General features: G+C 35.2%; 4 protein-coding genes and 1 long non-coding RNA gene across 10 annotated transcripts in view; 3 read left to right on the top strand and 2 right to left on the bottom strand.

The window, feature by feature from the left end:
• LOC109332651 (serine/threonine-protein kinase TOR-like) overlaps window positions 1-15185 on the top strand; it is a 29260-nt gene extending 14075 nt beyond the window's left edge. Inside the window, exons 25-54 of the mRNA XM_019567666.1 lie at window positions 2248-2400; window positions 2480-2632; window positions 3430-3501; window positions 3669-3803; window positions 3904-3965; window positions 4088-4185; window positions 4257-4366; window positions 4446-4619; window positions 4702-4767; window positions 4965-5033; window positions 5139-5249; window positions 6101-6241; window positions 6328-6456; window positions 6542-6707; window positions 6784-6998; window positions 8467-8673; window positions 10113-10226; window positions 10558-10761; window positions 10917-10997; window positions 11087-11228; window positions 11310-11470; window positions 11595-11768; window positions 11933-12061; window positions 12140-12223; window positions 13103-13164; window positions 13247-13319; window positions 13407-13541; window positions 13948-14121; window positions 14191-14453; window positions 14784-15185. Of these exons, the coding sequence (XP_019423211.1) occupies window positions 2248-2400; window positions 2480-2632; window positions 3430-3501; window positions 3669-3803; window positions 3904-3965; window positions 4088-4185; window positions 4257-4366; window positions 4446-4619; window positions 4702-4767; window positions 4965-5033; window positions 5139-5249; window positions 6101-6241; window positions 6328-6456; window positions 6542-6707; window positions 6784-6998; window positions 8467-8673; window positions 10113-10226; window positions 10558-10761; window positions 10917-10997; window positions 11087-11228; window positions 11310-11470; window positions 11595-11768; window positions 11933-12061; window positions 12140-12223; window positions 13103-13164; window positions 13247-13319; window positions 13407-13541; window positions 13948-14121; window positions 14191-14453; window positions 14784-14802 (3876 nt within the window). The 3' untranslated portion in view covers window positions 14803-15185. The remainder of the gene's footprint in view (window positions 1-2247; window positions 2401-2479; window positions 2633-3429; window positions 3502-3668; window positions 3804-3903; window positions 3966-4087; window positions 4186-4256; window positions 4367-4445; window positions 4620-4701; window positions 4768-4964; window positions 5034-5138; window positions 5250-6100; window positions 6242-6327; window positions 6457-6541; window positions 6708-6783; window positions 6999-8466; window positions 8674-10112; window positions 10227-10557; window positions 10762-10916; window positions 10998-11086; window positions 11229-11309; window positions 11471-11594; window positions 11769-11932; window positions 12062-12139; window positions 12224-13102; window positions 13165-13246; window positions 13320-13406; window positions 13542-13947; window positions 14122-14190; window positions 14454-14783) is intronic.
• On the top strand, window positions 112-340 carry LOC109332652. Its single transcript, XR_002105914.1, has 2 exons — window positions 112-176; window positions 287-340. It is a non-coding gene; the product is annotated as an uncharacterized LOC109332652 (long non-coding RNA).
• On the bottom strand, window positions 15741-19702 carry LOC109332643 (inositol-tetrakisphosphate 1-kinase 3-like). The gene is made up of 11 exons (XM_019567656.1): window positions 19583-19702; window positions 19311-19499; window positions 18814-18895; window positions 18589-18621; window positions 17713-17833; window positions 17326-17418; window positions 16838-16957; window positions 16545-16721; window positions 16351-16406; window positions 16177-16261; window positions 15741-15980 (listed from the first exon to the last, which is right to left on the bottom strand). The coding sequence occupies exons 2-11, from the start codon at window positions 19484-19486 to the stop codon at window positions 15871-15873; spliced, it is 1053 nt and encodes a 350-aa protein (XP_019423201.1). The 5' UTR covers window positions 19487-19499; window positions 19583-19702; the 3' UTR covers window positions 15741-15870.
• LOC109332322 lies at window positions 20210-21743 on the top strand. 4 transcript variants are annotated; one of them, XR_002105890.1, is made up of 5 exons: window positions 20210-20524; window positions 20644-20873; window positions 21263-21370; window positions 21444-21636; window positions 21688-21743. XR_002105890.1 is itself a non-coding variant. In XM_019567268.1 (5 exons), the coding sequence occupies exons 1-5, from the start codon at window positions 20344-20346 to the stop codon at window positions 21564-21566; spliced, it is 609 nt and encodes a 202-aa protein (XP_019422813.1). In that variant the 5' UTR covers window positions 20267-20343; the 3' UTR covers window positions 21567-21725. The 4 variants fall into 4 exon arrangements, 3 of the variants coding, with proteins under 3 accessions (XP_019422812.1, XP_019422813.1, XP_019422814.1); XM_019567268.1 differs by having other exon boundaries at window positions 20267-20524; window positions 20644-20718; window positions 20752-20873; window positions 21444-21725; XM_019567269.1 differs by having other exon boundaries at window positions 20267-20524; window positions 20644-20713; window positions 20765-20873; window positions 21444-21725.
• Window positions 22431-25804, bottom strand: LOC109332599 (adenylyl-sulfate kinase 3-like). Of its 3 annotated transcripts, none has more exons than XM_019567583.1 (7): window positions 25551-25804; window positions 25048-25197; window positions 24573-24722; window positions 24291-24409; window positions 24124-24208; window positions 23946-23992; window positions 22431-22786 (listed from the first exon to the last, which is right to left on the bottom strand). In XM_019567583.1, the coding sequence occupies exons 1-7, from the start codon at window positions 25780-25782 to the stop codon at window positions 22691-22693; spliced, it is 879 nt and encodes a 292-aa protein (XP_019423128.1). In that variant the 5' UTR covers window positions 25783-25804; the 3' UTR covers window positions 22431-22690. The 3 variants fall into 3 exon arrangements, with proteins under 3 accessions (XP_019423128.1, XP_019423127.1, XP_019423126.1); XM_019567582.1 differs by having other exon boundaries at window positions 25048-25192; window positions 25537-25804; XM_019567581.1 differs by having other exon boundaries at window positions 25048-25188; window positions 25515-25804.

Raw genomic sequence — 27070 nt, forward strand, 5'->3', positions numbered from 1 at the left:
TTTGGGCAGAAATGGCAAACCATGACAACTTTTTTGTTCTCGGTTATGTAGGGACCTTGGATGAACATATGCATCTACTTCTTCCTGCTCTCATACGTTTGTTTAAAGTGGATGCTTCAGTAGACATAAGACGTGCTGCTATTAAAACTTTGACCAGATTGATTCCTTGTGTGCAGGTTGACCACTGTGCTTGCTTCTATTCACACGCTTCAAGTTTATGCTACTTAGCATGATATTCTTATTGCTCTTGTTTGGTGTTGATTGTTTGTTTTCTCGTTTATCTTAGGTCACTGGTCATATATCCTCTCTTGTGCATCACTTGAAGCTAGTTTTGGATGGGTGAGTCTGTCAGTTCTAAATTTTTTAAAATATATACGAATGGGTCACATTGTATTCATATAGTTTTTTTTGGCTTAATAATTAAATGCATTATAATTAAGGAGATCTTTGATTCTGCCTGTCATTATTGATTATATGGAGGTTTATTTCGAAGCAAACTTTAAACTGTGAAGCAGGGGTTTACACATCCATGTAATCCGTATTTATGCAGTTACATTCTTGGTTTTTTATTTTTAGTTATCTGGTGACTATCAATTGTACTTCTAACTTACAGGAAAAATGATGAGCTCCGGACGGATGCTATTGATGCACTTTGTTGTCTGGCCCATGCTCTAGGCGAGGATTTCACAATTTTTATTCCATCAATACACAAACTTCTACTGAAATATCGCTTGCGGGTAGTTTTCCATATTCAATTTTCATTTTTATTTAGCTTAATGTGTGATATTAATGCCCTTTTGTCTTGAACATATCTAAAAGACTTATATTACTGTAGCACAAGGAATTTGAGGAAATTGAAGGGCGGTTACAGAGACATGAACCACTAATCCTTGGGACTACAGCTTCTCAAAGACTGAACCGAAGGCTTCCTGTTGAGGTCATTAGTGATCCTTTAAAAGATTCGGAGAATGATCCTTATGAAGATGGATCTGATGCTCACAAACTCAGAGGCCATCAGGTACTCTCTTGTGATAAGTTGTGTACTTGACGAATACTCAGTCACAATATATGTGAATTAGTTAACGAAATATAGAATGAAAATCAGTAAATAAAGAAAAATAAGCGGGAGTGTGAATTGGGGATCTAATGCTGAGGCAGAAAAAAAAGAAGTAAAGGGTCAAATGCCATGACCTATAGCTGGGAGAAAGTCTAGAAGAAAAAAATAAAATCACGTTTTGGTTTGATTAAGTTTCATTGAGTTTTATATATGAAAATTTAAACCAACCAAACATTGTTATTTTTTAATGACATCTGGTGGTGCCTGATTAACAACGTACAAGCCTAACCAATGACATGAGAATAAGGACAGAAGGAGGAGCATAATGACCATGTGGTACACGAAATCCAGCTGAGATATGCTGGATTTATGCGTCAGAGAAGATGATCCTCTTCAGTGAGGAACCATTCTGGAATATCAGAAACATTAACAATTCGATGTGAGAACAGCTGCAGTGAATTGTTGCCATACAAGTAAATTTTATCTGTTAATTTTGTTGTTGGAAGCGGTACAATAAGAGGACGAGGAGAACAGTGTAGCGGAACAGCCATATTAGGTGGCGGAGAAATAGGAACGGGGTGTCAGCCATTAGAGGTGTGATATCATGTAAGAAGAATAAACTGAACTGAGAAAGAGAGAGAAAGTAACTGATTTAGTTAATGTTTTCTTATTAGGAAAGCTTAGCTATACAATGAAAGATCATCTCTATTTATATAGATAACTAGCTTGATAACTGGCTTATGTGGCTAGCAGCTAGGCTAGCTCTAACTAACTGAAAGCTAACTCCAACTAACTTGGACAGGGCTAAGCTAACATAGCTGACTTTATACCAAACTTTACATACTTGAAGCCGGGAGCACATCTGCTGTCCTACTCCATGTACCATCACTTCTAATTGCTTGAAAAAAAATTATTTAAGTTAAATTGCAATTATTAAATATTTTTTCTGGCTAATCATATCTCCTGACACATGGAGTGATACAAAGGAGTGAGACAGCAGATGTGGACTCCTTGAAGCCAGAGGCTCTAATTCACTCTAATATGCACATTATAGTGGACCCCTAATATTAAGTTTCAAATGGGCGGAACTGGAATCTAGAAATAAGATTTCCAAGAGCATAATTCAGAGGAGTATAAGTTATGCAGTTTTGATTTTTTTTCTATTAGTGGTTTGAACAACTTCTATACAGGTTAATGATGGTCGATTACGGACAGCTGGGGAGGCTTCTCAGCGAAGTACTAAGGAAGATTGGGCAGAATGGATGAGACATTTTAGCATTCAACTTCTAAAGGAATCTCCTTCTCCAGCCTTACGAACCTGTGCTAGGCTTGCACAATTGCAGGTTTTCTTGGCTATCTATATTTTCATTTGGCATTAGTGTTTCCTTTTCCTATTTTCACTTTTTGTCTCTGGGTTTACAGCCTTTTGTTGGGCGAGAATTGTTTGCAGCTGGATTTGTCAGCTGTTGGGCACAGCTGAATGAGACCAGCCAGAAACAATTGGTTCGGAATCTAGAGATGGCCTTTTCATCACCGAATATTCCTCCAGAAATTTTGGCAACACTTCTTAACTTGGTATATCTTTTCACCTTGTTGAATATGCATCTGTGAATGTGAACTATGACATCTCTAATATGTGCATAATATGTTGTTCAGAATCTGAAAGTGGACTTCATCTTTTTTTACATTGCTTAGCGGCAAATGTTCTTCAGAATAGATTGTTTGGTATCTTTCACGAGTCTTGGATCTGCCCTTTGGGTTTTGCACTATTTTCTACGGCAGTGTGGTATTTTTGCAGTCCTTTGGTTGGAAATGAACAATAGAAATTTTAATGATTCCTTTTTCGCCTGTGGATTATGTCTGGGAAGGGTTATATTTTTGGCTTCTCTCTGGTGTAAATCCCATGGACTTTTTAGTGGTGTTTATATGGTAGATACACAAAGAGATTGGCATACTTTGTTGCATGTCTCAACTTCTAGTTTCCAGGCGTTTTTTGTGTCTTAGGATTTCTTATCTTTTAAATTTCACCCTTCATTTCTAATAATTTTTCTTTGCTTATAATTTTTTTTTGAAAGATTGGCTTGGAGTTCACATCATGATTGATTGGTCATTGGAGTTGTATTATATTGAGACTTTTTTTTGTGTAATTGGCTTTTGTTTTGGAACAAAGTCATCTTATTGGTATACTTGTTCAATCGGTTATTACACCAAGCATGCTATCTTGTGGAAAACATTTTTTATCAAGTTGTGTCATTGAAAATGAAAACAAGGGTTAGACGCCATTCATAATTTAGTAATGTTGATTTTGTGGATTCATGGAGCTTGATAATCTGGACATTTATGAAATATTGATTTTTTAATTGAATATGCAGGCTGAGTTCATGGAACATGATGAGAAACCTCTTCCTATAGACATCCGCCTTCTTGGTGCTCTTGCTGAGAAGGTCCCTCTCTTCTCTTTCTTTCTTGTCTCTGCATGTAGATTGCACATGATATACATTTGTCCTTGTTAACACGTGGTGCTCTTTTAAACAATTTCTAATCTTTATGCATTGTTTGTTTCCCTGACTTTCACTTGTCTCTTTCATGTGCTTCCACTTTTCTATGCCAGTGCCGTGCATTTGCAAAAGCCTTACACTATAAAGAAATGGAATTTGAAGGAGCACGCTCTAAGAAGATGGATGCTAACCCAGTTGCTGTAGTTGAAGCTCTTATTCATATTAACAACCAATTGCACCAACATGAGGTTTGCTTCAAAAGAAACAATGTCTTATCATTTTTTTGCTGCTCTCTTGGTTGACTTTATCTCTGCTTTCAAATTTACATATATACATATCTGTTTGTAGGCTGCGGATGGAATATTGACCTATGCCCAACAGCATCTTGATTTTCAACTGAAGGAGTCATGGTCATTTTTTATTTAATATCTCTACTCTATATTCATCGATCCTTGTTTTGCATAGGCAGTTATACTTTATATCTCTGGCAAACTCTGGAGAAGTATGAAGACTTATAGTAGATATCCTTTAGGTATGAGAAACTGCAGAGGTGGGATGATGCCCTAATGGCTTATACTGCGAAGGCCTCTCAAGCAACAAGTCCACATCTTGTCTTGGATGCCACTTTAGGTCTGTACAATTGAATTTACCTTCTATATAAATTTATCTTTGAAAGCATGACCATGGAGCCTGCTTTGCAGGTAGAATGAGATGCCTTGCTTCATTGGCTCGATGGGAGGAGTTGAATAACTTATGTAAGGAATATTGGACCCCAGCTGAACCAGCTGCCCGTCTTGAGATGGCATCAATGGTAGGTTTTAAACTTCTGCCATCTGTGATGGACATTGCCCCCTGCTGATGATTTATGGTGTTAAATGTTGGTTTATTAGGCTGCAAATGCTGCTTGGAACATGGGTGAATGGGACCAGATGGCAGAATATGTGTCCCGATTAGATGATGGTGATGAAACAAAACTTCGAGGCTTAGGCAATACTGCTTCCGGTGGCGATGGAAGTAGTAATGGTACTTTCTTCAGGGCTGTTCTGTTAGTGCGTATAGGAAAGGTATTTCTTTGCTCGAGACATCTACTACTCTTGGATTTTGTTTTCTGCAATCTTACTTATTGCATTCTAAATCTTTTGACAGTATGATGAAGCTCGTGAGTATGTTGAGAGAGCTAGAAAATGTCTGGCAACTGAGCTTGCTGCTCTGGTGAGTGTGCTTCATAATATTTTTTTATAGTTTGTTCTTTTGCATTTGTTAACTTGAACTCCACTAATTGTGTAGTTGAATTGGAGACAGTGCCTTGGTGTGATGTCATTGTTGTTTTAATTGGCTAGTGCAATGTTCTTGTAGTATTCATGTCTAGTTGATATTGTTACTCTGCTATTGCATATATAAAATATCAGGTTTTGGAGAGCTATGAACGTGCTTACAGCAATATGGTTCGTGTGCAGCAACTGTCAGAACTCGAAGAGGTTTGCTCTAATATATTCAGAAGTCTTACCTTCTGCTGCTACTTGCCATCCGTTACTCAGTGTTATGTTGTGAATATAATGTGGGATATTCGTGTCTTCTACCAGGTGATTGATTACCGTACGCTTCCTATTGGAGACCAAGTTGCTGAAGAGCGTCGGGCTCTCATTCGAAATATGTGGACTCAGCGTATACAAGGGGTCAAAAGCAATGTTGAGGTAAACAGATTTTCCCTACAAAATGGTTAAACATTATAAGTATTTTATGGATTATTCAGAGGAATGTAATCCGTCTTTGGAGATTTTTGACTGTATGCATAAATTGTTTTCCGCTGTTTCTTTTCAAACAATGGAAGATGGAAATTGCTAGGGGCACAACCCTTACAGAAAGCAATGGCTGTGGCTGTGCCAATGCTGTTGAAATTATGTCAAGTCGTCAACCCTTGCATAGGTCCAAAGTTAATTGTAATGCTGTGGAAGGGGGGTATCATAAAAAATGAGATGTTTGTGGAGTGACTCGCCGGAATTAGGATGTACCAATGTAGCTATTTTGAAACAGAAATTGATGGCAGTCCATTGTCATATTGAGTCCAAGTGATGCAACATACTCATATATGTTTGTTGCATCATTAATTTTTATAAGCTATGTATTATTAAGCTATGGTAGTTATTGTTGAGGTTCTATCAGCCTTTTAACATCTATCGACTTGATGTGGTAGGCACTACAGAAAATGGTTATGTGTAATTCAACCAATACATGTTAACCATCCTTGTTCCTTCCCTTGGTGTGGTATCATTTAATATTCAAGACCATTATTGTTCTATTACTTAAGATTTTGCATTTAGGCTAAAGATGTGAATATCAAATGCTGTCCCATGTTCAGTTTTATATCTCAAGTCTCTAACAACATTAGTTTATTTTGTAATTGTGATTTAATGATTTCATGCAACCCAAAGTTTATAAGTACTTAGCAATTGGCATCTGTGGCTCTGTGCAGAATTAGGTTTTGTTTTCCTTCCCCATGTGTTGGATTTCCTTTTCTTTAACTTTCTTTTGCTTGTCTGTGTAGGTTTGGCAGGCACTTTTGGCTGTTAGAGCACTGGTGCTGCCTCCTGTGGAAGACATTGAAACTTGGCTCAAGTTTGCTTCTCTTTGCCGGAAAAATGGGCGCATTAGCCAAGCAAGATCTACTTTAGTTAAGCTTCTACAGGTTTGTGTTCTATACCTGATCTAAGAAGGTTGCCGTCTTGTGTTAATTCTCATTCTCTGACACAAGTTCTTTTTTCACTTTATCAGTATGACCCTGAAATTTCTCCTGAAAATGTTCGATACCATGGTCCTCCTCAAGTAATGCTGGCATACTTGAAATACCAATGGTCACTTGGAGAGGATTCAAAGCGCACAGAAGCATTTATTAGGCTGCAGGTATAATATGTCTCCTCTTGTCCCATGAGCACTATGTGAGCTTCAATATTAATCACCAATAATCTGCCTGCTTTACTTCACTTAGAATTTAGCTATGGAGCTTTCAAGTGCACCCAACATTCAACCAGTTACATCGTCTGGTTTCACGAATGGTTTGAATCCATGTGTTCCTCTCCTTGCTCGTGTTAATCTGATACTTGGATCCTGGCAGTGGTCACTTTCTCCTGGGCTGGATGATGAGTCCATAAAAGGTTCTTATTTTTTTCGGTTTTGCGATTAAAGATAAAATGATATTGATCAATTTTTGATTTATTTCAACATTTGTAGATATACTAGATGCATTTGCAAATGCTACTCAGTATTCAAATAAATGGGCCAAAGCCTGGCATAAATGGGCATTATTCAATACAGCAGTGATGTCTCATTACACTTTGAGAGGTTTTCCCGACGTTGCAGCACAGTTTGTAGTTGCAGCTGTCACTGGATACTTTCACTCTATAGCATGTGCAGCAAATGCTAAAGGTGTTGATGATAGTTTACAGGTAAGCTGCAGTTTTAGCTTCCAAATATGTATCCATCAATTTGGACTACACTGACAACGACAAATAGCACTTTGGCGTAGTAATTATTGTATGTCATGACTCTGGCACAAAGCAGCCTGCCATTAGTTAGTGGAGTCAAAGGACTTGGAAAGCTTTTCGAATGTTTTTTCCTAATTTGTTTATTCAGCAATGCTTTCTGTTCTTCATCTTTTTGTTTATTCAGCAATGTAATTTGTTTACTCAATACTTTGAAGAGCCTTGCATAGAGTTTAAATGGATCTGTATTTCTCTGGATTCCAAATGATTGCCGTTTATAATTTGACTATTAGAGATTAAATGGATCTGTAATTCTCTGGATTACAAATGGTTGCTTTTGAAATCAAACAATCTGCTTGGGGATTAAGGATTTCTAAACACAATTTAAATGCTGTTCTCTGGATTACAAATGATTTCGGCTTGAAGATTTCCTTTCTTTTCTCATGCCTAAGGGCTGGTTTCTGTTCTGTGATCCTCATTTCTGTGGGCAGAAATCTTATTAAGCATTTACAATATGACATTTGAGAATTGTGCTTCTTTAAATTCCAACATTATTCAGCGATTAAGTTTGACAATCAGTTTCTGGCTTCATAATAGGATATGTTTGGCATATATTACTTGACATTATTCAATAATGTAATTTGTAAAAGCAGACACACTTTCTCAAAGTACTGTATAGACTTAGGATTTAATGAGGGAAAGTTGTTGGTGATGAGCTTTTTCTTACAGCTATATTTCGTGTTTTGTTGGAGAGCACTTCTAGTATTTTTAAGCAGGGATTCAATCTACTTTTGCTTCTATTATAGAATTACAGAATTAGGCTGGTTATGAGAAACTGTTCAAGGGTTTGCACTCTGATGGCTGTATTTATCGCATGAAAGAATAAGTACACCTTACATTTACAAGAACGATTAATGAAAACTGTTATGCCGAATTAAATAGAGCTAATTACAATTTATGATTCACCTATGACTAAAGCTATATATTTTATATGTGGTTAATTCTACCATGTTATGAGGCCAGTTTCTTTAGTCTTAGACTCTTAGCTTCCTTGTAGCCATTGTTCATATTGGAGGCTTATTTCTTTAGTCTATGCTTCCTTTTGGCCAGTGTTCATCAATATGACTCGAGTTATTTGGCATTTGTGTTTTGCTTTTGGTTACTGTTTTGGTTTTCTTCTTGGTGTTGTAGGAATAACTAGAAAAAGGTAGATAGCATGTCAATAGTTTTAATTTTACTATTCATTTATTCCTCTTTCTCCTTTCCTTGGAACAAACACATATTTGGATCACTGGTGCTTTCCTTAGAAAATGATGTCATATTTATAAATATACACATTTTTATAACTGCACTTTCTGCTTGTTCCAGTGCCAAGGAATTCCCTTGAGATATGTTAGTCCTTTTCCTCTGAGTATTTTTTTATTGGCTGCAGGATATTCTTCGGCTTCTAACATTATGGTTCAACCATGGTGCTACAGCAGAAGTTCAAATGGCCCTTAAGAAAGGATTTTCCTTAGTTAATATCAATACTTGGCTAGTAGTTCTACCTCAAATAATTGCAAGGATACACTCTAATAATCATGCTGTGAGAGAGTTGATACAATCACTTTTGGTTCGAATTGGGCAAAATCATCCACAGGTATTTTCATGATATTGTTGAACCTGATTTTAATTGGTGTAGAATTCCGAGATATGTAGTGTAGTGTCATGATTAAGTCAGTGTTCTTTTATTATCAACTTTATGTGTTGATGTAGTAATTTTTTACTTCTCAAGGGAACGAATGCACCATAACTATGAGATCTGTGATACTTTATGGTATTAAATGATGGGTCGTGCATGAGCCCAATATGAAGAGTAGTTCATATGGAGGATATCTTAATAAATAGAGGTAGAGCCCAGAAATACTTTTAAAACCATTAAAAATACTTGGATCTAATGGCCTTTCTAATGACCTTGTTTATGGAACAAAAGAATGGCATTGTGTACTCCATCTGGTCAAACCCAAGTAGTAGGAATTTTTTTTGTTACCCTTGTTTTCTCAAGGGACATGCACATGGTTTTCAATGCCTAGAGAAATGTTGTGTAAACTCAAGAGAAAAAAGTGTTCAATTGCTTACATTCGAGAAATTAATGATATATATGATAGGATTAAGGCCAATGTGAGAACACAAGATAGGGTCTCATAATATTTTCCTATTGCCATAAGACTATACTAAGTGTAAACCATGAGCCCCTACTTGTTTACATACGTCTTGGATGTGCTTACTGAGCATATCTAATAACTAGTGCCATAATGCATGCTTTCTACAAATGATATTGTCATAGTTAGAGACTCGGTAGAGGAATTTAATGCGAAACTAGAATGGCAGAGACAAGCTTTAGAAGCACATGACTTTCGATTAAGATGAAGTATATGGAATGTAAGTTTAGCTAATCATAAAACACGGTGGGGAAATTGAGGGAGATGTAAACCATATGATTCAAGTGGGGTGGATGAAATTGTGGAGTGCTTCAGGTGTCATATGTGAAATAAAGGTTTTACTCAAGCTTAACGAGAAGTTTTACTGCACAACTGGAAGACCCACAATGTTAGTAGAGATAAGAATGTTTGATGGATGAGTGACACATTAAACAAAATAAGATTAGAAATGAATGCTTTAGGGAACAAGTTGAAGTAGCTCCTATTGTAGAGAATATAGTAAAATCACGCCTTTGGTGGTTTGCATGTATGGTGGGGACTGTTAGAAGTCTCAATAAGAAGAGTAGATCAAATTGGATTTAGTCCAATTTCTAGCGGAAGAGAGAGGCAAAGAAAAACCACAGGCTAAACGATTAAGAAAGATTTAGAGATCATTGCTTTGTTAATGAACATGTTTTACGATAGAGCATCTTGGCGTTGTTCGATTCATGTAGTCATCCTTACATTGTAGGATTAAGTTTTGGTTATTGTTGTCTAAAGGGTTAGCACTTGACTGATCTATTGAATGTTTTTTTGTATTCTGCCACATTATGCAAATGCTTTGGATGTTAAACTTATTAATCATGTATGGAATGCTGCTTTTTTATTCCTTCTGTAGGCTCTTATGTATCCTTTGCTTGTGGCCTGTAAATCAATAAGCAACTTACGCAAAGCTGCAGCTCAAGAGGTTGTTGACAAAGTTAGGCAGCGTAGTGGTGTCCTTGTGGATCAGGTTTGATAATTTTCAAGCTACAATTTTTTATTTTGTTCATATCAATTATCATAGAAATTCAACAAAGTTTTACGTTGGTTGTCCACTGCCTAACATAATCTTCATCTTTCATCCGGGCTTCGATCTGGCTATGTATAGCATCAAACACAAATAGGTTAAACAATTAGGAAAAAATTACATATCAATGGATGTTATTTATGATAGAACATGTTGGCGTCATTCTATCTATATAGCTGACCTCACCTAGTGGGACTAAGGTTCTGTTGTTACTTAGGTTTTTATTTATTTATGTGAGTTCTGTAATTTTAACCTTAAGCTTGTTTTTCTGCAGGCACAACTTGTATCAAAAGAACTGATCAGGGTTGCTATTCTTTGGCATGAAACGTGGCATGAAGCACTGGAAGAAGCTAGCCGTTTGTATTTTGGTGAACATAACATTGAAGGGATGCTCAAGGTGTTGGAGCCATTGCATGAAATGCTTGAAGAAGGAGCAATGAGAAACAATGTTACCATAAAGGAGAGAATCTTTATTGAGGTTGTTTTCTAACCACATCCTGTTTGGTTGTATAATTAAATGGGTATCATGTATGGTTAACTGTCTTGGAAACTTAGGCTTTATTGTTGTCATTTTTACCTAGGTGTTGGCACTAAACTTTGTGAGACTTGACCCCGTTTTTCCTGGTATTTCAGGCTTACCGACAGGAGTTATTAGAGGCTTACGAGTGCTGCGTCAATTATAAGAGAACTGGGAAAGATGCTGAACTTACCCAGGTATGAAATTTGCAATTGTAAACTGGTGGCTAGTTTTCATTAAGTTTCTGGCACTTTTGGGACTTGTTCTCTAATTATTTTCTTATTAGGCTTGGGATATATACTATCATGTATTCAGAAAGATAGATAAGCAACTTCAAAGTCTTACAACTTTAGACTTGGAGTCTGTTTCTCCAGAATTGCTTGAATGCCGCAATTTGGAGCTCGCTGTTCCTGGGACATACCGTGCTGGTAAATTAGTTTTATTTTTTTCCCGACCCAATTATATATAGACATTTAGTCTCTACTGAAACATTGATATCCTTATTTCAGATGCACCAGTGGTTACAATTGCATCATTTGCACGCCAGCTTGTTGTCATAACGTCTAAGCAACGGCCTAGGAAGTTGACCATTCATGGGAGTGATGGTGATGATTATGCCTTCTTATTGAAGGGACATGAGGATTTACGCCAGGATGAACGAGTCATGCAGGTATTTCATCTCTACTGGTTGTGTTCGAGTATACTGCTTGTATATCTTTGGTATCTGGTAAGTCTTTCTATGGGGTCATCTATCTTGACAATCTGATAAATTCCTGTATCATTGTTTTTGCTAGCTTTTTGGTCTGGTGAATACCCTGCTCGAGAATTCTAGGAAAACAGCAGAAAAGGATCTTTCTATTGAACGATATGCTGTGATTCCTTTATCTCCAAACAGTGGTTTAATTGAGTGGGTTCCAAATTGTGACACCTTGCATCATCTTATTCGAGAGTACCGAGATGCCAGAAAGGTCAGTTAGAATCCCGAATTCTTCCTTCCATTGCTCCCATAGTCCCTGTTGCTTTCACTTACATCTGTATAATTTGGGTTTAAATGTCATTATACTTTCTTAACTTGTTAATATGATTATATCCTGTGATTCAGATTGCTTTAATTTCCTTACCCTTTGTACAGATCACCTTGAATCAAGAACACAAATGTATGCTCAGTTTTGCTCCAGATTATGACCATTTGCCTCTTATTGCTAAAGTGGAGGTCTTTGAATTTGCTTTGGACAATACTGAAGGAAATGACCTAGCAAGGGTATTTGATGTTTTAAAATTTTTAAGCTTGGCATAGGGTCTTCTATAACATTTATCTTAATTGTCACAACATGCCCAGGTGCTTTGGTTGAAAAGTCGAACATCTGAGATTTGGCTAGAGAGGAGGACAAATTATACTAGGAGCTTGGCAGTTATGAGCATGGTGCGTATGTACTATGCATTAGTTGAAGTTGTGATCTCATATATACCACAACTTTTTATTTTAATACTATGTAATCACCATGAAGTTCTGAGGTCTGAGATGAACTGCAGAACCTATTCTTTTCAGAAGTGTTTTATGATATGAAATTCTGATTAATTATATTTTGAAAGCATTTAATGGAGGTCCCACTGTGTAGCCTTACTAAACCTTTGACAATTTAGCTGTTTAAAAAGTCAAATGCTTTGTATGCCAGTGAAAACTTGATCATCACTTTTGAGTTTTGAACTGGCATAACCACTAATATGAACTTCCTTTTCTCCACTGGAGCTAAAATTCCTTCAGAATTCTAGGGATTGTAGGAAGTGAGAATTCATGGGAAAATGGGGAAAAAAAAGGATATAAAAATCTGGTGTTTGTTGCATACTATAATGCACCATCAACAGACTGATACATCTGGATCATCAATGTTATTACTTACATATTCATAAGTCTTGCACCCTGCTACCATAGGAGTGCTTATACATTTAGCAATTAATTAGCATCCGTCATTTGGGCCTTGGTCAGTGAGTCTCAAATGTGTTCAATATCCCTTTTATTGTTGCATGTCATTGTATATGCAGGAGTTTCCTACCAATTGAAGTTGACAACTCCTAAAAATTGAATATGCTTTGTTATTGATCATTTATCTGATTTGTACATAATTCCAAAAGCAATGTATATTAAATTACAAGTTCTGATTTGAGGTGTCAACTTTTGTGCATTTTTATAACAGTATATGATTTCCTCGCCCTACTAACTTTCGTGCATTTTTAGAATTCTGAATAAAGAGTTGACAACTACAATCATATGGGAGCTAAACTAATGGTTGTGTTTTGCTAGGTTGGTTACCTTCTTGGCTTAGGTGATCGCCATCCAAGCAATCTTATGTTGCATCGGTTTAGGTAACCAGTGCTAAAGAAATTTAACTAGATTGATACGATAATTTGAAAAATTGAAGCATCTAATGGTTTTAATATGTTGCAGCGGGAAGATTTTACACATAGATTTTGGAGACTGCTTTGAGGCATCAATGAACCGTGAGAAATTCCCAGAAAAGGTGCGCTCAAGAATTGATTATTCCTAATGTTAAATGATAAGATTATGGATATTTTTTTGTTATCTTATCTTTTATGCTATTATTCAGGTTCCTTTCCGCTTGACAAGAATGCTTGAGAAAGCCATGGAAGTTAGTGGTATCGAGGGAAACTTCCGTTCAACATGTGAAAATGTTATGCAAGTTTTGCGAACAAATAAAGATAGTGTGATGGCCATGATGGAGGTACCGTTACATCAACAGACAGTCTTTTTACCTTTAAAAAAGTGTTTTAAGTATTTTTGTTGTTGTTGCCGTTCAGTTTTTCTTCTGTACCTCTCTGCAAGGATAATAATAATAATAAAGAGTATATATAAGTTATAGAGTTGATGAAAGAATTAGAGCAAGATAAACTGGAAGAAAAAAGGAAACATTTGTGGATAGGGTAAAAAAAAAGTTTTGCCTCTGGTCAGTATTTGAGCTCTATTTTTGCTAAATATTGTCATTTTATTGCTTTTGAAAGAACACTTCTTTAACTACAGGCGTTAAATTTGGGCCACATATAAGCTGGGTGTTACTCTAACCCGTCTCAAGTTGTTAGTCTTGAAATAATTAAATACATAATTTGATTATATGTTCGTCCTGCATTCAGGCCTTTGTCCATGATCCTCTTATAAATTGGCGACTTTTTAACTTCAATGAAGTTCCACAAATGTCCATGCTTACTAGCAATCATGTAACTCCTGCTGTAAATACTGAAGAATCTGCCCAAAATAGAGAGTTTCCCCATCCTCAGCGTGGTGCTCGTGAAAGGGAGCTTCTTCAGGTATCATTGTGCTGTATTATTTTCTTGCTTGTCTTGATTAATGATGCTTATCATATCTACTTGCACTAGGCTGTTAATCAACTTGGTGATGCTAATGAGGTGCTGAATGAGCGCGCTGTGGTTGTCATGGCTCGAATGAGTAATAAGCTTACAGGAAGGGATTTTTCAACATCTTCAGTACCAAACAGCTCTCTTCAGCATGCAGTGGACCATAGCAGCTTAGTTTCTGGGGACACTCGTGAAGTTGATCATGCTTTATCTGTGAAATTGCAAGTTCAAAAGTTAATTGTCCAGGCCACCTCACATGAAAATTTGTGCCAAAATTATGTTGGGTATGATCTCTAACACTTGTTCTTTTCGTTGTCACAGACACACATTGTAAAAAATATAAAACTAGTGTAGAAGAAAATAGAATGACAGAGAGAGAGCGTGTTTCTGAATCTTTGAATTTGTTAGTAAAGGAATGAAAAGAAAGATTGGAGGATGGGATTTCCTCCCACCAGAAGACTAAGAAAAAAAATGCATTCTACTAATTGGTTCAATTTAGAGTCTAATGTACATAGATTTAGATAAAATTACAATGATCTCAACCATCTATCATGTCCTTTAATGAAGTATGGCTTATGGTTAACAGATTAATATGTTTTGCCTTGTGTTTTTAGGTGGTGTCCTTTCTGGTAAAATCTCAAGGGTGGCAATAAATTCGTATGTATATAATGTGTACATATTGAAGACATATCGTGGATCCTAGATAGTCCTCTCATCACATCTCTAATTCATGTACGTTATATACAGTCTTCAGCTTCTCCAAACTCTAGTGAAAAAGGTGCTTGCTTGCTTGCTTGGTCCTTAATATTCTACTTAAGATCACATTTCAACCGGATCTTTGTAAATACCATTAGGTCTTGTTAGCGTGGAAATTATGGCATAGTAGTAATATATGTAAATCTATTTACATTGTCTTGTACTTTGGTCATGAATAATATGAATTGAAAATGTGTAGTTGCTAATGAATCCTCATTCTGATCTCTCCAAAAGATATCACTTCTATGTGACTTGAAATTCAAATATTATATGATATTTACATTGGCTTGTACCTTTCAAAAAATATTCATACTCACCTCGTCTAAAATCTCCACTCTAGGGCATTAATACTTCATTCATAATTTACTTGTTACCTATTTTTTACCAAGACTCTCTAACTTGGGGGGTTGGCTTGTTTGTAAAAAATTGGTACTTGAAAAGGTTATACAAGAGCATAAAACGGGCGTAGATAATTTGGCTAGCATTCACTCAATTACTAAAATGGTGATTTTTGTTTAAATTTATTGTAAAAATAGTATAAAAATTAAGAACAGAATATACCACAGGTTTCTTTAACAAATAAATATCTAGTAGTGTAACATTCTACTAGATCTTAGGTTGACCAAAAAGTCATAAGTTTGATTTTTGAGAGTGACACCAATTAAGAGGGGTAATCAATTACCCTGAAAGAGATTAATTCCTTATCCATGGGATGAGGGATACCCTTGATAGTACTAAAAAAATGAACATTGTGTCATTATTTAGCATAAACAAAAACATAATCAATTTGGATAATTTGGATAACTATACTGGAGAGGGATATAAAATTAGATTAGAGATGCAAAATAATATTCCACTTGGTACAATTTAAAGAGGCTTGATGGTTTGTAAATGAAACTTAAAACTAGAATATTGGTTGGAAGGACAGCATTTGAGTAGATGAATCTATTCACTTGGCTTAATACAAGTATTGGATTTCTTGTTACACTTGCTCTGCACTAGGCTAAGAAGGAAATCTGTAAACACATGTTCATAATCTGGCATTTTTCCATACCCTGCACAGTGTAAAACACAATAATGTTCAATCACAATAGATAGCATGGCAAGCTATAGCAGCATTTGCAACATCTGCATTGGCTAGAGAACTGCAACAAGAACATTGACAATATAACTCCAAAATAAAAAGACAACAGTGAAAGGATGAAATTAGATTAACACATTCTTGCATAAACGGTATCAAGTTATACTTGCCAGGAAAGTAATTGATATCAATGACATAAAACACATCCTTGGTCCCATGTTCGCGGATCATATCTATGTTGAATAAGCGGAGTCCCTACAGAAAGTGATGCAGTTTACTTTTTACTATTTTATCAAGAAATAGAAAATGATGATAGAAGTTAGTAAAATAACAACAGAAAATACCAATCTACGACGGAGCTCCCTTGCAAGCCTCTCCAATAAAGGTCTTGGTGGATGTTCTGCAACAAAATGTCACAAGTTAAAAGAAGCAGCTAGCTAACTTGGAAGCAGTGGGACATAAAAGATAAAACATTCGTTCATAACAAAGCAAGGCTCCATTTGACATTCGCGTGCATAAAATTATGTGTGACTGTTACCAGCAATATTAGGATCCAGATCAGCATCCTCTGCAGAGGCTGCTGCACATGAAACTCTTGGAAACCGGAATAAACCATCAACTTTTAATAGCTCATGTTTACTTATATTAGGCAGAGAGAAACGCCTCACAACCTTTATGGTTTCCCCAACAATATAAATCTTAAAGAGAAGACCACCTGCAATGGACAACCGCCGCCCCCCGTCCCCAGAGAAAGAGAGAGAGAGAGAGAGAAATTAGAAAACAATGTATATTGGACACAAAAGATCAAGGTGAATGTACCAGATCACAAACCATGATTGACAAACTCCTGTAGAACAAGTGGAGGTTCAAGCTCTGAAAGAGAGAATTCATCATAAGCGAGATATAGTTCATGTGACTTTGCAGTGCCATCCACAACCAGTGGTTTTGCAACTGAAAATGATAAAATGGATATGTGATTACTTAAAGATAAAAATCAGCACACACTACAAGAGAGATGACAGTATGTCTTTAAAAGCTCGATCAGGATAAGAGGAACAATCATAAATATCCATAAGCCAAATAACTGTATATAATCTTGGGCTAATAAAATATAGCATGTTCAAAACCAATAATCCAAAATATACAAATCAGGTTGTTGAGCCAATTCAAATTTACAAAGCTTGTCATGCAACAACATCTGATACCACAGCAATGTGAGATTGTCCGAATATGCACAAATTGAGATTGACTAAAATGATATGTATGATTACCAAATCTATCCCTCAGATGAAAGTAAGGACCTCAGTAAGGATAAATACCTAACGGTAACTTCATCCCAGCCTTAGTGACTTCGTAGGGGATGGTAGATGGGTTTTTTGTGATAACCATCTGCCGCGGAACCCCAACCTTGCCTAAAAATTAAAAAGCACGTAATAATTCAACCACCAATGACCAATACAATAACACACTTTACCACAAAACATATAACTTAGTTTCAACTTGAATTGGAAAGCACATAACTTCTTTGAATATCCAAATAATATAACAAAACCATTAGTTTAGCCAGTAAATCCAGTATTGGGAAATTCGCAAAACTCTTATACTTAGCTTAAAAATTCATGTAAACAAACCGAAAACTTTCAGATTAAGTGCCTTAATTTTTCCCCCATCTATTGTTGCAGTAACTTGCAGTAAACAAGTTATACCATAGCAGTCATATAGGTTAAGATCTGCTACATCTTGTAGCATGGATTGCCGGTTGTGTAAATGTTGGATTGCATCTGGAGGGTCAAGGATTGGTACTTCTGGATGTTTTTGCCTGTAATCCTTCAAAAATGAAAACACTAGTTAAAAGGTTTAAAATGTTAGTAATTCATCATACACAAAACAACCAGCGAACCTTTTTAGCATTATCACTAAACCATTTGTCAAAAGCTTTCATCTTTTGTCCCTTCTAGGTTGATATCATTGTAAATGTTTCATATTATAAAATTGCCAGAGTTGATTGCACTTGGAATGTAGTGTTATTGGATTCTAAACTTTAATCTTAGGCCCTCAAGATAATTGATCCTGACTGTTCCAGTCTTTAACAACAAAGAAGGAATGACTAGAAGCAATTAATTGTTATAAAGAGAAAGCATGTCAAATGCTTTGAGAAAATTGCTATTTCTTTGCCAATGGCTAGAAGTGAAATCTATGGAATCAACAGTCTTCCCCTTTTCTATGATTTTTTTTTTCTTCCTGTAGCATCAAAGCCCACCAATGCCTGGTTAAATTTATTTAGATTAATCATAAAGACTATATCCTCATTTGTTTGCATAATTAGGTAACTGGTTTCAAGTGTATGATCAAGATTCATGATTAGGAGAGCAAGAACTCCACAAATTATGTGAGACAATAATAAGTTTTTTAAGAATCCAAAGATTGGGTTGTCCAACCAATCACCGACGTTTCATACTTTATTCCTAGTACTAAGAAGCTATTCATTTCATGCAAGACCATGGATGGATGTATCGAAAAATCATAACATGATACGGCTAGTACTATGTGAGAGCAGGTAAAAGTATCTGGAGTTCACAAACCTCTATAATCTCACGCCATTCTTTTCCTGACAACTGAAAATAACAAATAGATTGTCAGATATACAAAGAACACCAACAAGAAAGTTGTTCTTAAAATATTACACGGTCCATGAACTGGTGATAGAGCCATAAATAAAAAATGTGAATAAAAAGTACAGCTGTACATGAAGAGTTTCATGTGCCAATAATGATAAAATTCTCATAAGTAATACTAATATCACAAACCTTATGCAAGACAACATCAAAAGGACCTTGCTCTAACAGAGGCTTGTTTTCATCGATGGCAACAAAGAATATCCCCTTGTTCCTAAAATATACATAGATATATACTCAGCACAAACTGATGGGCAGATATATTTCACAGTAAGCATATAGTTAAAACTATTATATAATATAATAGGAATTAAAAAACATGTGTGTGAGAGAGGCAACAGATAATTTGATTCCCTTACTATCTAGAAATCACATTGGACTCCGAGTAGTCCAAGTTGAGCAATGAAGCAAATGTCTCATGTGCCTATTTTTCTATTCACTTAATTAGAATGGGGAAATAACCAAGATATCACACATTTATGAAAAAACAAATGAAATAAGCAATGTGATAAATTTAAAAGAAAAGAATAAATAATGGGCCACAAAAAAGAGGAAAAAGAAAAGAAAGGAAAACCCCAATCCTTAAAAATTGAAAGAAATAGAAAGAGATGAATGAATAATGAGTAGACCTGGCAAGGGAAATGAACTTTGGCTGTAGAAAGCTTCTCTTTTTTTTGGATGTTAATGCATACCCAACCACCACTTTCTGTGATTCTGAACCCTCTTCTTCTTCTTCTTCTTCTTCTTCTTCTTCTTCTTCCTCCTCTTCTTCTTCTTCCTCCTCTCCTTCTCCGTTCAACTTCATCCCAATAAAAACCCTAATTCAAAAATCAATTCTTTTTCGTTTAGTTTTGGTTCCAAATTTAATCCCAAACGATATTCAAATTAAAATGTCTCTTACCCAAAACAATTGAAAAAAGAAGTTTTTATTTAGTTTTAAAATGAGGAAAGCAGAGAGATCCTAGTTATGTTGAGTTGATTGTAGAACAAGTGTCAGAGAGAGAGAGAGAGAGAGAGAGATGAATATGGAATATGGAATATGTGTAATGTATAGAAGAACAAGTATATCAGAAATGAGAATGGATTTTGTGGGGAATATTCAGATTGTTGCAGACTAAAAAGGCATCCATGTGTCATCATTCACATAATATATATATTATAACTCTTTTATTTTATCCAAAACTTTCAAACATTTTTTATATTTATTTATTTATTTAGCACAAGAAGGTGAGAATGAGATGTATTCATTTTTTGAATGTATAAGATTGTGATTAAATAATTAGATTTGAGAGCACTAAGACAATAAAACATCCTTTGTTAAAGCCTTAATTGAAATGTATCCTGAAATGTGTGTGGTATGAATAGCATTAATAGAGTTATAAAGTGATAAGGTTTATGGTATTATATATGGAATACATAGGTCGGTTGTATTAATATATATATATATATATATATATATATAAATAAATATATGGAGGTTGTAGAGAGAAACACGTGGCATGTCCCAGCACACATTAGCCACCAATTCATTGCTTCTTCTTTCTTCTTCCATCTTCCTTCTTCCTTCAACATAACATCATTTTCTTTCATTCATTCTCTCTATCCAATGAAATGAAATTGCTCTCTTAATAACCACGTACGTGTGTTTCTTTCTTTGTTACTATGGCTTCCTTGCATGTTTCTCTTTCTCATTCCACCCTCTCTCTTTCTCAATCCAACCTTATCACTAAACCCACGTCCTCCTATTTCAACAAAAGGACCTCACAATTACACTCTTTTTATCATTTAACCACCAGATTCAAGCTCTACTGTGGACCTCAACATACCAAAAACCAGAACAACGGTATTCTTTTTTGTTCTTCAACTTTATACATCACTTACTTATTGTCTCTTTAGAATCTTCCCTTCTTTTTTCTTGCTTCGATATAGATCCTTCTTTGTATACTGCTATTGTATTTTCAGAGGAAGAACCTCCTGAATCCTTATTTATGAAGGAATTGAAGAGGAGGGGTATGACACCTACATCAGTGCTTGAAGATCTAAAGAAAAGCAACAATGGACCCGACGAAGAAATATATTTTAATGAAGAAGAAAGACGCTTCCCAAACAGAAATTCTGTCCAAACCAATATTGAGAGGAGTCTAGACAATCAGAGGGAGCGATCTATGGCCCTCAACAGTGAAGGTCTTGAGGTTGATTCATTATCTTTACATCTCTTAAATAATAATATATCAAATAATTCACCATTGATGAAGTATAGCACTAGCTTTCATTGATTGTAGTTTGTTGAATCATATGTGGAGAAAGCAAGCATAAGAAATTGATAACAAAATGATGTATATATTCAATGCCTTTCTTTTGCATTGAATGTGAATAGTGACAGGACTGGTTAGCAGTTGTAGCACTTACATAATGTGAGTCTTTTAGCTAATAGGACCTTGATCACATCTGTCCTCGCTGCAGAATCAGATTTTATCATCTAGTATATTGAATTGAACTTTGAATACTTGGATATAATTAACATGTTTTCTTTTTGGATGAGATTAAGGGAAATCACTTGTGTTATTCATATCTATTTCAGGGCTTGATCCCTCGGGCTAGACTTTTGTTGACTCTTGGAGGAACATTCTTCTTAGCATTTTGGCCATTCATCCTCCTAACTGTTGCATCCTTTTCTGCTCTCTACTTTGTAAGCTGTTAACCTTATTCTCACTATTTTTCTTTGAAGAACTGGGTTTGATCCTTTAGTTTTCCTCTCGCAGTATTTTGGGCCGATATTCATCCACGATGGAAGCAATATGCATATATCGCCTCCACAATATGTGGACCCTTATGAACTCCTAGAAGATGAAAGGATATCACAGATTGCACGTCCATTAAATTAAAGACAACATGTCACATACACAGTTAGATAGTAGGAATCTAGTTTTTTTTTTGCATATATGTATCAAATATAAGTTTCCTTGACTTCTGTTGATTTATTTCATTGTGTAATATATTATCAACCAACCTGGAAGCACTTGTTATTAAATTTGCATTCATCTGTATTGACTCAATTCTCTAGATCTTCACATTATAGTTTAGATTTGGATGAAAGCCCATTAGAGGTAGCGGTAGTCATGATACATATAGGTTGAAGTTAACAGAAATTTCATAGGCATGACACCTAAATCCTAATCATGATTTTGTATTGTTTATTAATGTCAGCTGTAGGTGCAATGTGTTTGAAAAGAGTCACATTTCTTCTTCTGTTATTGCATCATGAAACAGAAGTGCACTTGACTTGATGACAAAGGAACAATGCATCATTATCATATATAGATGAAGAATACACGCACACCATATAGTATATACATAATACAATCTAGAGATAGAGTCAGCAAAAGACTTATCCTTCCTCACCAACAACAACAACAACAAATTAATTGCCCCAATCGCAAACAATAGAAACAATCTCAAATTACGTCATATCATGATCATTCAAATCTTCACATTTTTTTTACCTAACAAGGTTTTCTCTTTTTCATAAAAACTTGCTTTTTAACGTAATCATTAACCTGATGCTTTTTCTATCCTCTATGAATACTATTTTATATTTCTGTCAAAGATTTTTATCTTAATATATGGATGAATGTAATATAAGGGTGAAAATTAAATATACATTTTATAGTCGATTAACTGATTGTAACAAACTTTATAATTAACTTGTAGAGGAAACCAGGGACAATTGTGTTTCATGATTTGATCAATTACACAACTTCACATCCTTCAATTTTTATCAAGTAGAACATAAACAATAGAAGCAATACTGTTATTATATCTACTTACAAATACATACATAGTTGCAGGGATAGGATATTTACAAGGCTAAAACTCTCTGACAGGGACGATGCATGGAGTAAACTGTAATTAAATTAATTAATTGATCACATCACTATGCCTGTAGATACTGGTACTCAAGCAGAAATACAGTCAAAGTTTGCTGGACATGGACAAAAGCACCACCATTTTACGCCTCTAGGTACCCTTTCTTCTCCAAGTAAACAACCACTTTTTCTGCCATCTCTGAAGGGGAAGCACATGGTTCTCCGTGTTTTAGCACTATCTGAAGAAATATAGTGAAAATTATTTTTCCCTTTCAATAATTCTGTAGTGAGATAAGTTCAATCATAAAATGCATGGCACTAATTTTTATAAACTTATGCGGTTCTTTATACTAAACAAATAATTTTGTTTTCCAAAATACATTAACAAGAAAGGAAAGAAGAAATTTGATAAAATTAAGGCCTAAAACATAATGTCGAAGTTTTTAATCCATGCATAACTTGTTATTGCATGTTTGCAAGTTGGTATTTGGAGGATAACAAAGAGAAGAGAAAGGCTTGCGTTTATGAAATACATTTGTGATTCGACTCTGAAGTCTTATTTTTCCTCTCCAATATCAAACTCACAAAAAAGGATCCAAAGTAGGCCTGTTTTATAAGGTCAATTGAGGAGCAAGAGAACATGACCTACCCATGAGGAAGTAGTATAGGCTGCAGGATCTGCATGAGAGCAGCACTGGCCGCTGGTTTTGAGGCTTGTCTTCGGCTCTGTTGATTTTGGGCTTGGTCCTATTTGACACTATCACTTTTAGGCATGTTTGGGCCACTTTTAATTAGTTTATAGGGTTAGATAAGAGGATTCTCATTAGGCTGAGGTTATCAATGTCAAGGGTTCACTCTCTTCCTTAATTTCATAATTCTTTCAGTATCATGGATCGTTTTTCTATATCTCTCCCTACTCTTTTACCGTGTCTGGTAGGTTACAAGTCATAACCTAGCATAACCAAATGCATGTAGACTTGAAATACATACCTATCTCATATTTGTTTTAGCAACAGACCTTGTTAACCTCCTCACATACTACCAATGGTACCCCTTCACCCTATAAGTAAGGACCTAATCCTTTTTGGAGTGTGTGACTACCTCTCTTAATAAGTGTCACTCCGAAGAATGAACCCCCGACCTATTGATCTTTCAAGGGATCTATTGGGATCTTACACCACTAGACTAACGTCTTGTTAATATTTACTGACATACTTAGAAGCACCATATGCCTCATAGAAATTGCTTTGAGTAGGATCTATGTTCTAGAGTTTTTCGTTATGGGTTATAATGGTAGAAAGTTAAGATACTCCAGTTGCAATGAAATCTCTGAATGGGAGCAATTGTTCCAATAAGTCAATCAATTATAAAATATTAATATCAGAACAAGATACATACCTCAGAATTGATTGGTGATTCGTAAGGATCATCGATCCCTGTAAAGCCTGAAAACACTATATTAGTCAATAAAAAGGATAAATAAATGATAACTAATAAAAATGTAGAAAATATTCAACAAAGTTACTGGAGGTTCAAAGATTGGTTTTTGCATATAGTAGTGTATTGTTAGGTCTACCTTTGATCTTTCCTGCACGTGCAAGTTTATAAAGGCCCTTAGGATCTCTTGATTCACAAATATGTAGTGGCACATCCATGAAAACCTGTAACGTTGCATCCCAGTTGTGTAAGGAATGTAGGTGAAATATCAGCCACAACCTTGTTAAAATAATCACAAGCAGTTACCTCAATGAAATCTCCATTTGGCAACAGTGCACGACAGGCATCTCGGTCTCTTCTATAGGGAGAAATCAAGCTTGCAATGCAAATAACTCCAGCATCTGCAAATAACTTTGCTACCTCACCTGAATGGAATAACAACGGACCAACCAAGCAACAGAGGAAAAATAATGTACATATGGTCAATATTTAATTAAGTGCTCAAATAACTCAGTCAAACACACACACACATGTATATATGTATGTATGTGCTCACATAAATAATGTACATATGTAGATATGACTCACCAACTCTTCTTATATTCTCTGCACGGTCTTCAGCTTTAAATCCAAGGTCTTTATTCAAGCCATGCCTAACATTGTCTCCATCAAGAACGTAAGACAATTTTCCCCTCTGATGCAATATTCTATTTAAAGCACAAGCCATCGTGCTTTTCCCTGAAGATTGTTTAAATTATAACATATTCATAAATCATCTTTACAAATACCATAACATTGAGTATGTGTTGATATAAATCAACAAAAAATTATATTGGAGAGTTAAAATGAGAAACTAGATTTCACAGTTTTAACACGGAATAACAAAAACAACTGAAGCAGGACATATACACAATATAACAAGTATGCAAACTGGAGAGGAATAGTAGAATGTTAGAATGACACAAAGACAACAGCAACAAATATGTATATATTCTTTAAGATATTAATCGTTTTAATTATAAATAAAAGCAAGAATATAAACATGGAGAAAGCACTAACTAACCAGAGCCACTGAGACCTGTGATCCATATGACGCATCCTTTTTGATCTAGTAACTTCTGTCTATCATCTTTCTCAACGGAACAGCTGTGCCAGTGAATATTTGTTGAATTTCCAATGGCTGACAATTGGTTGATATGTTTACCTGATGGAAAATGCATCAGAAAGCTAGAAATTTAAGTACCCAAAAAACAAAATGACAGTGAAGAGTAACATTACATTCTATTCCGTTATTCATGTAAGTTACTAAAAGATCTATGTCTTCTCTATCATATGGAATTATGGAGAAAAGTTAGTTGATGTTCTCCAAGGACAACAAGACAGGACATGTATAATAGTTGTTACACATGTCTTATAGAGAATAGAGAAGAATGCAATGCATTGAAAGAATTGGGTTGTGAATATGCAGAACGTGGATAGCAATGGCATGGTGCAGAATGATGATAATAATAATAAAATTGAAATTGTTACCAGGATATGGAGATGGAGATGAAGATGAAGATGAAATTGGGGGATGGGCATTGGTTAGGATATGATGATTGAGATTGGAATTGGGTTTCATTTGAAGATTGAAGTTAGAAAACCCTAATCTGTTGTTGGGAATGGGAATGGGAATGGGAATGGGAGACGACAGCGTTTGAAGACGGAGTGGGGAACATGATGATAATAATGATGATGATAATGATGATGATGATGATGTCAGCTGTGGGGTTATGCATCCTCCTCCTCCTCCTATCATTTTTTGGTTCCTTTGATTCACAATCACAACAACAAACAACTCTTTTACTTAAATATTATTATTCAATGGATTAAACAACATATACTAATATTAATACTAATCAATCAATGGTTGGATCAAAGAGAGAAAACCCAATCCCTTCACTCCTTCCTTCTTTTACTACTATTATTATATTATTATTTAAAATGTAATTGTCTTATTCACCATTTTCATTTAATATTAAAGTCTTTTTTAATATATAGTTTAAAAAGGAATCTTATATATTATATATTATTATAAGAAAGGGTTTGTTATCGAGGAAGCGGTGGTTTGAGATGGGTTCGTCTTCATCTGCAGCAGCGGTGAGTATTCTGTTAACCTTCTTCTTTGTTATTGTTTGAATGATATGATATGATATGATACACAAACAAACAAACAAACAAACAGGGAGAAGAAGATATGATGTACTTGGATCTAATGGATGGTTCAGAATCGGGTTGGGTTTCACCCAAAACTTCATGCATTCACCTCTCTTCTTCTTTATCCTCTGATCTTACCCACATACCACCCCCGAGTACTCCTTGCAACAGGTCCTAATTTCATTCTTAATTTGATATCCTTATTATTATTATAGAGAATAGAGAATGAATGAATCACAAATGATAATTGCAGGTGCCAACACCCAAGTGAAAACTGGTTGTGTTTGTCATGTAAGGAAGTGCTTTGTAGTCGATTTGTGAACAAACATATGCTTCATCATTTTGAGAATGATCATATTCACTGTGTTGCCCTCAGCTTTAGTGATCTCTCTGTTTGGTGTTTCTCATGTAATGCTTACTTGGATCCTCAACTCATTCCTCTTCTCCGTCCTCTTTATCAACTTGCTTATCTTCTCAAATTTGCTCAGGATCCACCACTTCCTCAATCAACCCTTCTTTGATACAATTTTACTTATCAAAAAACTGATCCAAACGTCAATGTTATGAACCACAACCTTCACATCAAATTTCAAAATGTATTGTATTAGGTTTACCCGATTAAAATCGTTTGGTCATTACAAAATAGAATGTTCTTTCAATTATTGATCTATTTGTAATAGACTACATACAATAACAATAACAATGTATTCATTTTTATACTATTTGTATTTCTATTTGTCTTCATAACATAATTTGTTTAGCTTAAGACTCATCACACATTTTTTTTGTTTAAATTTGTTTAAATAATTGATGAAGGATGATTTGTGTAAGTTAAAAAAAAGTTCATTTATATAATTTTATTAAAAGTTTAAATGTGTCTGAGAACAACT

Source organism: Lupinus angustifolius, chromosome LG18 (assembly GCF_001865875.1).
Source record: "Lupinus angustifolius cultivar Tanjil chromosome LG18, LupAngTanjil_v1.0, whole genome shotgun sequence".
NCBI classification, from domain to species: domain Eukaryota; kingdom Viridiplantae; phylum Streptophyta; class Magnoliopsida; order Fabales; family Fabaceae; genus Lupinus; species Lupinus angustifolius.